General features: G+C 34.8%; 2 protein-coding genes across 2 annotated transcripts; both read left to right on the forward strand.

The window, feature by feature from the left end:
* The first annotated feature begins 3,265 nt into the window (after positions 1-3,265).
* On the forward strand, positions 3,266-4,602 carry LOC143567317 (early nodulin-like protein 14). The gene is made up of 2 exons (XM_077053768.1): positions 3,266-3,677; positions 4,055-4,602. The coding sequence occupies exons 1-2, from the start codon at positions 3,488-3,490 to the stop codon at positions 4,435-4,437; spliced, it is 573 nt and encodes a 190-aa protein (XP_076909883.1). The 5' UTR covers positions 3,266-3,487; the 3' UTR covers positions 4,438-4,602.
* Positions 4,603-10,017: 5,415 nt separating this feature from the next.
* On the forward strand, positions 10,018-14,912 carry LOC143568569 (transmembrane 9 superfamily member 9-like). Its single transcript, XM_077054698.1, has 7 exons — positions 10,018-10,255; positions 11,876-12,040; positions 12,123-12,232; positions 12,370-12,466; positions 12,554-12,666; positions 12,782-12,932; positions 13,549-14,912. Exons 1-7 carry the CDS (start codon positions 10,142-10,144, stop codon positions 14,704-14,706), a joined length of 1,908 nt encoding a protein of 635 aa, XP_076910813.1. The 5' UTR covers positions 10,018-10,141; the 3' UTR covers positions 14,707-14,912.
* Positions 14,913-15,201: the final 289 nt, after the last annotated feature.

A 15,201-nucleotide genomic window follows, 5' to 3' on the forward strand; every position in this document is an offset into this window, starting at 1 on the left:
AGTTATTTAATGTACAAAGTAGAACTTATGAGTTATATTTCGGTTGGTTCGGTTCGTTTATTTTTTTTTGTTAAAAAAGTGGTTCCATTCTTTATTTTTGTTAGAAAAGGTGGCTCGGTTCGTTTATTTTTGTTTAAAAAAGAGGTTCGGTTTGTTTGTTTTTTTTAAGTTGTTCAGTTCGTTTAATTTTGTTAAAAAAAATATGGTTCGGTTACTTTATTTTTGTTAAAAAAGTAGTTCGGTTAATGTAGTTTTCTTAAAAAAATAGTTCGACTCCTTTATTTTTACCATAGGGTTAAGCAAATGAGAAATAAAAATATCACTATTTTATCCCTATCTTAATAGAAAAAACAAATGGGGTTAAAAAAAAATACTAAAATAGCATGATTTTGGAAATGTCGGGTGTTGATTTGCAAGAAATTTAAATAAAGTACTAAAGTTGTGCAGATGGTCAAACCTTATGTATAAAAATGACAATTAACTCAATCATGAATGTAATCCATACTATGTTATAACCCAATAGACAAAATGGTATTGACCTATAACCCATGGATAGCTAGAATGAATGAAATAAGAGATTATGATTTAGGATAAATGTGGGCTTGACACGTAAACTTTAACATTTTCTTTTATTAGTATTGTAAGATTTTTTTTTTTTTGATATTTTTTTTAACAAATAAAATATTATGTTTTAACCCAATAGACAAAATGGTATTGACCTATGACCCATGGATAGCTAGAATGAATGAAATGAGAGATTAGGGGTATGTTTGGTTGGAAGTAATGGGATGATGAGGGAATGGAATGAGAGATTGAATGTAATGAACAAGAGAATGAAATGGATCATTACTATTCCTTTGTTTTGTTTGGTTAACTTATGGGAATGAAATGAATAATTACTTTATGTTGTTTTGTATCCAAAAAAATTGTAGGAATGAAATAAAAATAATAAAAATATTCCTATCCCAGAATATTTTTTTTTTCCGAAAAAAAAAGAAAAAAAATAACTGAAATGGCGACGATGTTGGTGATAGCTCTGGCGATGAAAATGGTGGTGGTGTCGGATAGGCGGGGTGGTTGTGGTGGTGGGGTGGCGGTAGTAACATTGATAGTGATGTCGATGGTAGGGTAGCGACGACGGTGGTGGTGGCTAGGCAGCGACAGTGGTGGTGACGGTTATGGTCAGGTAGCGGTGGTAGCGCTGGTGGTAAGGTGGTGGTGGCGAAGGTGGTGGCGACAGGGACGGTGGTGGTCAGGTACCAGTAGTGGTGGTGATGTTGAGAAAGTATGGTGAGGGAGGAATGGAAAAAAAAAGAAGGGGTGGGAATGAATGGTTTTGATGTAATGAGATTCCATGTGTAATGAATGATTCCATTCCATTGAGTAACCAAACACCACTTTCTCCATTCTCACGTAATGAATCATTTCATTCTCTCTGTCATTCATGCATACCAAATGTTACCTAGGATTTGGGATAAATGTGACACATAAGATTTAACATTTTCTTTTATTAGTATTGTAAGATTGTAAGATTTGGTTGTAAAAATAGAACGTAAGCAATCATTTATGGTTTAGGATGATTTGTTTTATTTTTGTTAACTTTATATTTGATAAGGATGTTCAGCTCGTTACATATTAATAATTTGCATTGATTTAGTTGATCTATCTAATCTTGGACACTAATTAAGCACAATCCCAACCAAACATCTTATCATTAGCCGGTCTAATCTAGTGGTGGAATTGACACATCATGATAATTATGGATATCAATCCAATATGTCACAAACCATGTAACATTCAAGATTGGATCCCAAACCATGTAACATTCAAGATTGGATCCCACGAGTAAAGGTGACGAAACACATAGGGGGTAATGTGATACGTGATATTATATCATAGTCTACAATGACTAGTTTTGTAAAAAGTAGCGTAGTGTTAAAATCCCCTATGATCCCTTTCAATCATTACACAATTATTATTTTAAAACATATTTAATAACTCATCTAAAACTTAGCACGATACTAAGAGAGGCGTGGTGCTACCTTAGTTGTGGCGTTTGTTTTCATCAGAAAACTAAGCCATCACGTGTGGTTTTACCATCAGAGTAAAAAAAATATAATAAATGAAGAAAATGAATTATGTAACACCAGTTATAAAAATAGGATGCATATTCATACATGATGCGTTAAAAATGTGAAATCAAGACGACGATAAACATGTTCAATTACAGAACATATAGAGATTAAAAACAAAATTGTCAATGTTTCTAACCACACAAAGAACTAGCATAGCCTCATATCCAAATAAATATAGGGCATAGGATGAGTGTATCTTGGATGGCTCTATAGGTTTTGAATGTCTTTTACGCCATACCAATGTAGACGCATAATATTAGTGGATCGTCGTATACTACAAGTCATTAAATTTAAATCATATAAGTTGGAGTATATGAAAATTTGTAACACAAATTATAATTGAAAAATCTAAGTTGATAACATTAATATTACTAGTTGCTGTTGCTAATTAGACGGAGTGTTTCAATTTATCATTATCACTTACTATTGTTACCAAAAAATCGAATAATTGACCTTCCATATCAACCCCAATACCACCAACATGGCAACATCCTAGTCGGAGAGAAATAAAAGTTTACTATTATTATTATTATTATTATTATTATTATTTAATTCCGTAAACCTATAATTAGTAGGAAATAAAGAAATAAATAGCATTGCTCAATTTGTGGGCTGGATAGAAGAAAAAAGAGCCTATAAGGCCCATTTCTAATTTGGTAAGATACATAAATTTAAACTTAAACGGACACAGTTATTAACTTATTATTAATATTATTATTATTGTTATTGTTACTGCTACTAGTAGAAGTAAATAATAAACAAAAAAAAAACTAGAATCAATTTTTAAACAACTAACAAAATTCAGAAACCTGGGTACATTCATTGACAAAAAGCCATCCACGCCACCTGTTGTAGGGAAAATTAGTTCAAAGGCCCATCATGGTAAAACCACTGATTCGCACACGACATTTGACACAAACAACACTCAAACCAGTTATTTGCCCTAGAGAAAATCACCGAAGCACCATTAAAATGATGCTCATTTACTAAAAAAAATCTTTAATCAATAAACCGTCAAACTTCAATTCCAATAAATATAAAAAATATACCCATCAATTTATTTCTAAATTGACCTTGACCATATTTAATAATTAATATTTATTACTTAAAATGAATCGGCTTAATTTTGAATAAAATCGTTATTATCAAGTACGATATATTCTCAACTCCTAAAACGGCTACACCAATCTATGAGGCCATGACTCTGACGTGGCAATATTTACAGTCTGGAGAGATTTCACAATAACATCTATAAATTGGACTCTTACCACACAAGTAAACCATTCTTCAAAGTAAAAATAATAACAATACTAATCTTTTACCTAATTATTTTGATCTTGTTTATTGAGAAAATGGGTTCATCTAGGTTTTTCTTGTTGTGTTTTATAACGGGTTTGGTTTCGTTTTCGATGAATTTTGTGGCGCATGAAGCGAGAGAGCTTGTGGTTGGTGGAAAAGAGAGCTTGTGGTATATCCCTACGTCTCCTGACGCGTTAAACGAGTGGGCTAAGTTGGAAAGGATTAAGATCGGAGATGTGCTAGGTAATTTTATTTTTATTTTTTTTAACATGATATAACGTTATCATTCTGTAATTGATAAACATTTATAATTCATTGTTTGGTTGATTCTAAACAGTGATTTTGATTATTTGACTTTTACATCATTTACTATAGAAAACAAAAAAAATTGCTTATTTTAATAACGCGTGTGCTAGGTAATTTTCTTTTGTTTTTTTTATATACACTATAACGTCTACTATTCATTAATTGATTAATTCTAAATGTTGCTTTTCACTATTTGATTTTATATCTTTCACTATAGAAAACATAAATGACCAACTTCAATAAATAAGTTTAAGTCTATAAATGGTTGATCAATAATATAGAATGAGTAATATGATTTTTTTTTAATTTCTTAGTGTTTAAGTATGACTCGAACATGGATTCGGTGTTGGAAGTAGAAGAAGGGGACTACACCAAATGTAACAAAGCGAAGCCGATTAAACAATACACCGATGGCAAAACAATGGTTAAGATGGACAAGTCGGGTCCATTCTTTTTCATTAGTGGCGTCGAAGGACATTGTGAGAAGGGTGAGAAATTGGAGGTAAGGGTTTTGTCACATAAACATAGCACTCCATCGCCAACTCTTGCGCCTAAAGGTTCTCCTGTCGTGTCGCCTCCGCCGGCACAAATTCCCACAGAGTCTCCTAAATCGGGTTCTGGTGCATCGAGTGTTGGGGTTGTTGGTGTTGCCACGGTTGTTATGTCTATTTTGGCTTGTTTTATGGTTGGTTTTTAAGTTCTATATGTTTTTATGTGTTTTATTAGACTTTTGCGTGGATTATGGTCTTTCTGTTGAAAGGCTTATTGTTAATTTTTATTTATGTGTTTATTAATTGGTTGATCTATTTTATAATTCTGGAATTTGGCTTTTTATGAATTATTTTTTGTTTTACTTGAATATTTGAATTATTTTTTGTTTTACTTGAATATTTGAATCTTCATACGTTTAGGCTCGCCATTCAGATAACTAAATGGTAAATAACAATTACCAAGCCAATTTATTTCATTTGTTTCTAATTACCAGTTTACTATGACAAATTAATAATAAAACTCCGAAAGCGGTAAAAGTGTAAAAGGTGTTGTTAGGCATCCAAATTTGGAGTGCGAGCTATATGACCAACTTTGTTTACTACTTAAGAGCGTCTTCAAAGTTGGACGTCTAAAAACCGTTACATCAGTTTCATATCACATTCCAAACTTTTTTTCAAAAACCCAAATTTCCGCTTCATTCCAAACTTTAGCCATTGTTTGGTCAATTATTGTGAGGGCAACATACATAAGAGAGATGGAATTCAATACATAATCAAGGTAGAAACTAAATGCATTGATATATAAGTGAATATTGTTCTATATCTTTACTTACAAATACTATCTATTTAACAATTTTGTTTTGTAACATAGGACCAAGTGTTGTCGTCTCAACCACATGCCACGCAGTCACGATGTTGCTAGTGTGTCTGTTATCAAAAGTCAAACACTACATTTTACACAAGAGGAAGGTACAACCCAACTATGAAGTACATCAGCAGATGTTACAATAATACGTAGATGACTTTGGGCTGGTACAACCACTCGATTATCAACTTCTAATAAACGTAATTGACCCAATTCTAGATCATCTTCTGGAATCGTATAACTGTCAAAATTGAGTGAGTGTACATCGAAACAGATATGGTCCAAGCATTAGCAATGCTTGATTAAACACTACATCAAATCTTTTGTTTCGACAAAATACAACAAAAACGTTAGCAATGTTTGATTAAACACTACACCAAATCTTTTGTCACAACAAAATTTTGAGTTATGATTTATCATTATGCCCCTTTAGTGAAGGTTACAAACTCCTTATCAAATACATTTTTCTATCATGTTTCTTTATGTTATAATTACCAATACCACTTTCTGATATAATCATGATAATAAATTAATATGAAATCATAATACTAGGATAATTAACAACTAGAAAATGTTAATGATTTTAAAAAATAATTATGTAGCGATAATTACACATTACCAAAACGAGTGTCGTGTGAGCTTCTTGGGCTACGAAATTTCTATATGAAGCAACCACAATCCCTTCATTTAAGCAATCTCATTAATATTTAACCAACTATCAATGATGGTTTCTATATAAAACAATATTTTGCCAACTATATTTTACTAAAATAACAAGTTATACTTTAAATAAATTGGTTTTTGAGATCTTATTGCAACATAGGTGTTTTTATACATACAGTCAAATATACGCATATAAGCATACCTATTATGTAAACCTTTGCAAATCACATTTGTCACATCATACGAGTTGGATGAAACAAACTTTTACATCATACGCATTGTATGATTTCTAAAACATCATAGTATCATACAAGTGTTATATCAATCGGTTAATAAAGTTGGGCCCGTATAAGATCTCACATTATCTTATGTGGACATGTAAGAATACATGATCATTCGGCTTGTATGATTTTTACGAAAACACCACAGTGTGAGTTATTTAGAGCTGAGCAATAACCAAATTATTAAACAAAAATCAAAAATCGGTTACCGGATATTCTTTTGTATCATCGGTTAACTAAAACTAGTTGAACTGAACTGAACCGTACCGAACCTTTCCTATGTTCATATGTTTGTAGGAATTATTGCTGTAATACCTCAATTTCATGTATTTCATGTTTTATATCTATATTTCATTTATTTATCCTTTAATTTCATGTACTTCTAAGCTAAATTATAGCCAAAGTTTGATTTTGCTTATTAACCGAAGTTAATCGACAAGTAGCCCAAAACCAACAAACTAACCAAATAAACCGAAACGATTCATCGAAAGCCGATTAGTTAATAAAAGATTAGTCGATAACTTTAGTTAGGCAAATAACAATCGTACCAAACCGAACCGTTTACACTCTTATTAAATAAAATAATTTAGTAACCATAGTGAACCGTGCACACAATTGTTAATAAAACTGACGACTTTATCTTCAGTTTCATGTTAGTCTTTTAATTGTATCAAACCGCTCACACCTAGAGGTGGTCAAAAAAACCGGTCCTCGAACCGGTTTGCCGGTTTAAACCGGAAACCGGTTTTTAAGAAAACCGGTTTTTTGTAAACCGGTTTGACCAGTTTACAAACCGCCGGTTTGTATATCGGTTACACGTTTTAGAGCCAAAACCGGTTTTATAACCGGTTATAAAAAAAACCGGTTTTTTTTAATAACCGGTTATAAAAAAACCGGTTAACCGGTTTTTTTATAAACCGGTTTTTGACCGTTATAAAAAAACCGGTTAACCGGTTTTTTTATAACCGGTTAACCGGTTAAAAACCGGTTATTTTCCGTTGTATAACGGCTATATAGCCGTTTTTTTTTTGACCGTTTTTTTTCCCATTTTACCCCCACAAACATCTATATATAGTTTAGGTTGGGTATTGGTTAGATCACACTCGATTATACAACTCCAAACGCTCTAAACGTTTATTTCATACGCGATTATTTTGTTATCTCACGCTCAATTATACCACATTACCACTCCATACGCTCTTATTTCGTAGTCGATTATCATGGCCTCCCAAAGTGCTGCTTCATCCGTCAACATGGGTGCCTCGAACACGGGAGAAACGGTCGTTCGGGTCATCCCCACAAAACGAAACCAAGATGTTTGGCAACATTTCGACCTATGCGAAATGTCTAACGGTAGCCAAAAAGCTCGATGCAAACATTGTTTGAAGTTTTATGGCAAAGATGCAAACTCCACTTTAAAAGCGCATGTACAAAGGCCCTTTTGCAAGGCCTTGAAGGACGAATCGGGAAGTAGTTCGCAGCCGGAGATGACGAATCAATGAACGGTGTTTACGTACGACCTTGAAGCGGTACGTCAACAGTTTTCAAACTTTGTGATTCAACAAACACTTCCTTTCAACCACTTCGACAACCCTCAATTCACGGAGATGATGCAAAAGTATGTTCAACCACCCTACCAACACGTAAGTCGTTCGACCCTTAGAAGAGATTGTCTTAAAGCATGGAAAAACGCTAAATCCGAACTAATTTCATACTTTTCAAACTTACAAACTGGTGTAAACTTAACAACGGATGTGTGGTCGGTACCTAATGGTTCGCCCGACTCATACATTTGTGTGACGGCTCATTGGGTTGACCCCGAGTCGTGGCAAATGATGAAACGAACCGTTGCGTTTCAATTGTTTGATTACCCGCACACGGGTAGAAATATTTTTAAACTCTTGGATAAAGTCATTCGACAATACAAGATTGAACATAAAATCTTTTCAATTTCGTTTGATAACGCGTCCAACAATACGGCCGCAGTTGGCCATTTAAAATTAAAGTATAAACCTATTTGAGATGGAGCGTTTTTTCATAGCCGATGCATTGCACATATTATCAACTTGGCCGTGCAAGATGGGTTAAACGTGATCGAAACGCAAAGAAACAATTTTAAAAGAATGTTACGAGATGTTTTTAGCAACAATACAACATTTTCAAGATACAAAAAATTTTGTGTAAAAGCTAATTGTCAATGGTTGGGGCCAAATTGGGATTGTCCAACAAGATGGAACTCGACTTGTGATATGTTTGAGAAAGCCATCCAACAAAAAGAATCATTAATTGCGTTTCATCAAATTTTGTCAAATAGGGGTAAATGTGCACCGTACGATCCTAGAAACTGGTTATTGATTGAGATCGTTACGGAGGTCCTTCAAATTTTTAAATCTTGCACAACTAGTTTATCCGGGGTTTACTATCCAACAAGCCTCATTGCTTTACCAAAAATTGCTGTCATGTGCACAAAGTTGAGTGAACTTCATTGTAGGGGTGCACCTTATTTTGATATGGGTGTAAAAATGAAAGAAAAATTTAGAAAATATTTTCAAGAACTACCCGCTGTTTTGACATGTGCTGCTGCGTTAAACCCTTGCATCAATGTTGGTGGTGTTGAAGCTTTAATAGAAAAAATTTGTGATGAGCTAGAGTTAAACGACGATCAAAACCCCCATTATAACCAAACTTTAAAGAATGCTTTCAACACCACATTGTCAAACATGTATGATGTTTACCTTACAAAATACGGGTCGTCTTCCCAAATTCATGACTCGTTAAGAGCTGTTGCCCAATCCCAATCCCAAACCGACCTTGAAATGGGGATGTACTACATGATTTGGGAAGACGCCGGTAAACGTCAAAAGGTAAACACCCCAAGCAGTGAACTTGGAAGGTATGGTGGTACCAACTTTGTGAAACACATGACTCCGGATGAATTTAGAAGTCTTGATTTGCTGGCTTGGTGGAGAGGTAAGGAGGATGAGTTTCCGATCCTCGCCGCCATGGCCAAAGATTTACTAACGGTCCAAGCTTCCACGGTAGCTTCGGAGTCTGCTTTTTCTGTTTCTGGCAGGGTTATATCGATTAGGAGGACTCGACTCACTCCACCAGCTGTAGAGATGTCGATTTGCTACAAGGATTACTTGGACTCTTTAGATAGGGCACAACATCAACGCTCACTCGAGGGGGAAATGGACTATGAGGCGGGCTTGTATGAAGACGAGGTCAATCAAGGACACACTCAACCAATGACCGATGAAGAAGCCGCGTACGACGATTACCTAAGGAATAGCTCGGGATCGGGTAGCGAAGAAAATTAGTTAAAGAAACAGCAAACATGGAGGCAAATAATGAGTAAGAAACAGCAAGTTGTTAATGTAATCGTGTCTAAGCATTATTTAATGTTTGTATTTTTGAGTTACGAATATGCGATAACGATTTAATGTTTGTATTTTTAATGTAAAAGCTATAAATGAAAGTTATGTGTTTTTAATCTTCCAAGCAAAGAACCCTAACAACGAAAGCAAAGAATGGCTTCGGTCTTCCAAACTAAACCCTAAACCCCAAACCCTAAACCCAAAAAAAAAAAAAAAAAAAAACCGGTTAACCGGTTAGACCGGTTATTAGAAAACCGGTTAATAAAAAAACCGGTTTATTAACCGGTTCTAACCGGTTTCTAAACCGGTCCTAACCGGTTAGACCGGTTAGGGTTTTCAGATACAAAAACCGGTTATTAACCGGTCCGGCTATTAACCGAACCGGTTTTTTTCCGGGCCAAAAAAAACCGGTCTGGTTAATAACCGAACCGGTTTTTAAAAAAAAACCGATTTGTGCACCTCTACTCACACCCTTATTACCAAAAAAAAACAAGGAGTACAAGTACTGGACGCAATGAACTTTTTTTTGTTGAATGACAAAAGAATTCTCTAAATGATCTACCGACTAAATTATTTTGATCGGGGAATAATATAACCATCGCCAATCTCCACTCCACTCATCTTCCTGATCCCCAATTAGGTGCAGCACCAGGTTTCCACCATTAAAACCAAACTCACAACACACACACTCAAACACACCCAGATCTGCAATCAATTACATGATATGGGTAATCAATCGCATCTGGGTCTTCACTTACGGATCTGTTTCTTTCTTCTCTTATCATTCCATGGACTCTCCTTCTACCTTCCTGGTGTTGCCCCTCAAGATTTCTTCAAGGTATTCAAAATTACATCTTTATGTTATTATTATTATTGTTGTTGTGTTGGGTTTGAATCGTTTGATGGGTTGATTCAATTGTTCGTGAATTTGTGATTGTTGGTTTAGATCTTGAAATGTTGGGTTTTGTAGTTATTGTATGAAGACTATAATTGTTTTGTTAATTTGATTGTAGTGTTATGTATTGTTATGATGAGTATATGTTAATGAAATTGATCTGATTTGATTAATTGGATGGACTGTTCGAGAGTCTGCGGTATTAATGATGATCCGCGGGTGGAATTTATGTTTTGTTCGGCGGAAGCTTTTGAAGCTCGGCTTGTAGTTATCGATCTTTCATTTGTGATTTATGATATTGTGATCATAGTTTTTTTGTAATGTTAGCTTGTAGTTATTGGATTATGCATGTTCTGATGAGTATCAGTCCTGTAGAACTAGTTTATGTTCATGAAATTGATCTGATTTGATTAGTTGACTGGACTGTTCGAGGGTCTGATGCGCGTGTGCGTAAGTTAATGAAAGTTGATGAAGATTCGTGGGTAGATATTATGTTTTGTTCAGCGGAAGCGTTTGAAACTTGGCTTGTAGTTTCGATCTTTCATTATTGTGAATTTGTGATTGTTGTATGTATAATGCTAACTTGTAGTTATTGGATTATGTATGTTATGATGAGTATAGGTCCACTATAACTAGTTTATGTTCATGCGTGTGTGCGGTATTAATGAAGATCCGCGGGTAGAATTTATGTTCTGTTGGCTGGAAGCTTTTGAAACTCGGCTTTTAGTTATCGATCTTTCATTATTGTGAATTTGTGATTGTTGTATGTATAATGCTAACTTGTAGTTATAGGATTATGTATGTTATGATGAGGATATGTCCTGCAGAACTAGTTTATGTTCATTAAATTGATCTGATTTGATTAAATGACTGGACTGTTCGAGAGTCTGATGCGCGTGTGCGTTATTAATGAATATCTGTGAGTAGAATTTATTATTTGTTTGCCGGAAGCTTTTGAAACTCGGCTTGTAGTTATCGATGTGATTATTGTATTTATAATGTTAGTTTGTAGTTATTGGATTATGTATGTTATGATGAGTATAGGTCCGGTAGAACTAGTTTATGTGCATGAAATTGATCTGATTTATAGATAAGAAAAGATAAATGGTAAGGTTATTAGCTTTGGGACCCTACAAACTGATAATAATAATGCTTAAAAGTGTAGATCTTGTATGTCCACTAGTCTTGTAATACCAAGAACTGATTTGTATACGCGTGTATGCATTCACGGAAAACTTTTACTGTAAATTTGAAGTTGGCAACATCTCATGCATAATGTTCTTGAATTAACGCTTCTTTATTGAATGGTGAACAACTGTGCGTGACGATAAGTTTCATGCATTGTAGTGTTACTTTGGTAACCGTAATATGGAAAATAATTCCTAGTATGTAACTGTAAATTGGAAAAAAAATTCATAGTCAATGGTTAAACATGTTTTTGATGTAATCTTGTTGTATGTTTTGCTGTTTATGGCAATATGTAATCATGCATACTATGTTTCAAGCTTCATCTTATGTGTATCTAGTTGTAACGTGTCTGAATATATACTTATAATGTTGCAGGGAGATACTCTGAGGGTAAAAGTAAACAAATTGGCTTCTACAAAGACTCAGCTTCCTTATTCTTACTACTCCATTCCTTACTGTCGCCCTCATAAAATAGTCGACAGTGCCGAGAATCTCGGAGAGGTTCTTCGTGGCGATCGTATTGAAAATTCTCCATATGAGGTAAAAAATAAGTTACATTTGGAGATTTTCTTCTTATTATGTTTTTTGTTATGCTATGATTTTAATTACATTTCTATTGCAGTTTCAAATGCGAATTCCACAGATGTGTAACGTTGTGTGTCGCGTAGTGCTGGATGAGAAAAAAACCAAAGAGTTTAAGGAGAAGATTGATGACGAGTATAGAGTTAACATGTAGGTTACTTCACACCTCATTTGATTTGTGATGTTATAACAAATATACTTATTTAACCTCCGTTTCAACCTAATATGGGATAATCTTTATTCCCGTTTCATGCAATCTCTTATTTTTGGTTATTGTTTATTGACAGGATCTTAGATAATCTACCTTTGGTTGTTCCAATGACAAATTCACCTGTTATTTATCAACATGGATATTTTGTTGGACGCAAAATACAATATGCAGGAGTAAGTATAACTAAATCAAATTTAACTGTATTTTTATTATATTATCTGTAAAATATAAGTTTTACTGTAACTTGTGCGTATCTTCAGACAAAGGAAGAAAAGTATTTTATCAACAATCATTTGGCATTCATAGTCAAGTATCACAGGGACATTCAAACAGACTCTGCAAGAATTGTGGGATTTGAAGTTAATGCTTACAGGTAATGATGCTTTGAAAGTTTTTTCAGTTTGACTCGTCATCAACCCGAAATGGTCAAATGGGTTGACTTAACATTTATACATCTGACTGAATTGTGATCATTTGGTTGGATTTAGTGTGAAGCATCAATATGATGGAAAGTGGAACGACAAGAACCGCCTAACGACATGTGATGCACATGCTAAACGGACCGTCTTGACCTCTGATCCTCCACAAGAAGTTGAAAATAACAAAGAAGTTATATTCACTTATGATGTTGATTTCCAGGTAAGTCTTTAGGTTAAAGATATCATTTACTATTTTAGAGTTTGCCGTTTCAACTCACGAACGGAGCATGTTCATGTTTGTTCATTTAACTTTAATCAAGCAAACGATTGAACATGAACGATTAAACGAAGTGGCTTTTCTTGTTCGTGTTTGTTCGTTAAGAACGTGACTGTTTATGTTAGTTTATATTCGTTCGTCAATAATATCGTATGATACACGGAACGTAAATGAATGAACATAACTGAAAATGGATAAACAAACATAAGTGAACACCAAAACATGAACATAAATACGTTCGGCCTAGAAAATTATCATAACCAGACTAAATTGGAATGAGCTGAAATATTTAGATACCTATGCAAATAAATTAACTTAAAGAAATGTAGGCTAACGAACATTAATGAACGTAAACGAACGAAGATAAACGGACATAATGAACGAACGAGACATGTAATATACCAATATTTCAAAAATGATTTAAGTAAAATACGTTAAGCATAAAGTAGTCAAAACTGTTTTTAATGCATAAAATCTTTTAAAACGTTTTATTCGAAGATTTGGGTTTAATATTGTTTTAGTGGCGAGTAATCATAAGTACTGTGTTTCATATATATAGGAAAGTGAGATCAAATGGGCATCCAGATGGGACACTTATCTTCTGATGGCAGACGATCAGGTTCACTGGTTTTCAATCGTTAACTCGCTTATGATCGTTCTTTTCTTATCGGGTATGGTAGCCATGATCATGTTAAGAACACTTTACCGCGACATTTCAAAGTACAACCAATTAGAAACACAAGAAGAAGCCCAAGAAGAAACTGGCTGGAAATTGGTTCATGGTGACGTTTTCCGCCCTCCGGTTAACTCAGATTTACTATGTGTTTATGTCGGGACCGGTGTTCAATTTTTCGGTATGATATTACTCGCCATGATATTTGCGGTACTCGGGTTTCTTTCCCCATCTAACCGAGGCGGGCTCATGACGGCTCTACTCATACTCTGGGTTCTCATGGGTATCTTTGGCGGGTACGCGTCGGCTCGTCTTTACAAATCGTTTAAAGGAACCGAATGGAAATCAATCACCCTCAAAACTGCCTTCATGTTCCCGGGTATCGCGTTTGCCATCTTTTTCGTACTCAATGCGTTAATCTGGGGTGAGAAATCGTCCGGTGCGGTCCCGTTCGGTACCATGTTTGCTTTGGTTTTCCTATGGTTCGGGATTTCGGTCCCACTTGTTTTCTTCGGGAGTTATATTGGGTTTAAGAAGCCTGCACTCGAAGATCCCGTGAAAACCAATAAGATCCCGAGACAAATACCCGAACAAGCTTGGTACATGAGCTCAGCTTTCTCGATTCTGATCGGTGGAATACTTCCTTTCGGCGCAGTCTTCATCGAGCTCTTTTTCATCTTAACATCGATCTGGTTACAACAGTTTTACTACATCTTCGGTTTCCTTTTCATCGTGTTTGTGATACTAATCGTGACATGTGCGGAAATCACTATCGTGTTATGCTACTTCCAGCTCTGCAGTGAGGACTATCTTTGGTGGTGGAGATCATATTTAACGTCGGGTTCGTCGGCTTTGTATTTATTCTTATACACCATTTTCTATTTCTTCACTAAGCTTAACATCACAAAGCCAGTTTCGGGTATCTTATACTTCGGGTATATGTTGATTGCGTCATATGCTTTCTTTGTGCTGACGGGTACGATTGGTTTCTACGCGTGCTTCTGGTTCACGAGGCTCATTTACTCTTCGGTGAAGATCGATTGATCGGTTAAGGAAGGGAAGAGAGGGTTAGTAATATGTAACAAGCTTTGGATGTTTTTATAGGGAATTAGGGTATGTTATTGATGTTTAGTTATACAAACTGTTGAAATTTTTACTTGCTTCTGCATAATTTGTATGTAGAGATTTGAGAGGATTTTTATGACATTATTTTTAATGTTTATTGCTATGTATCAAGATTTTGAAGTTTGTGTTTGTGAAGTTGATTTTGTTTGTTGGTCATGTTTCTGTCATTAAACATGTGGGCATTGCCTTGCTAAATGGTCATTTTTTTTTAATGGCAAATATATTAAAAGAAAGGCACTTAGCAAGTAGCTAAGACAAGTACACACAATACAAAATGACTATCAAAAGCTGTAAAGCTGTGTCGTGGGATAGCTAGTAGGAGCTTGTCATCGTGTTACGTTATTGCCACGTAGGTTGTTGGGTAATAAGTAATAACTTGCCATGTGTTAATTTACGCGTTATGGGTTGAGTAGT

The sequence above is a fragment of the Bidens hawaiensis genome, unplaced genomic scaffold (assembly GCF_021521415.1).
Source record: "Bidens hawaiensis isolate Kalapana, Puna unplaced genomic scaffold, B.hawaiensis_p1.1 tig00001236_1, whole genome shotgun sequence".
Lineage (NCBI taxonomy): Eukaryota > Viridiplantae > Streptophyta > Magnoliopsida > Asterales > Asteraceae > Bidens > Bidens hawaiensis.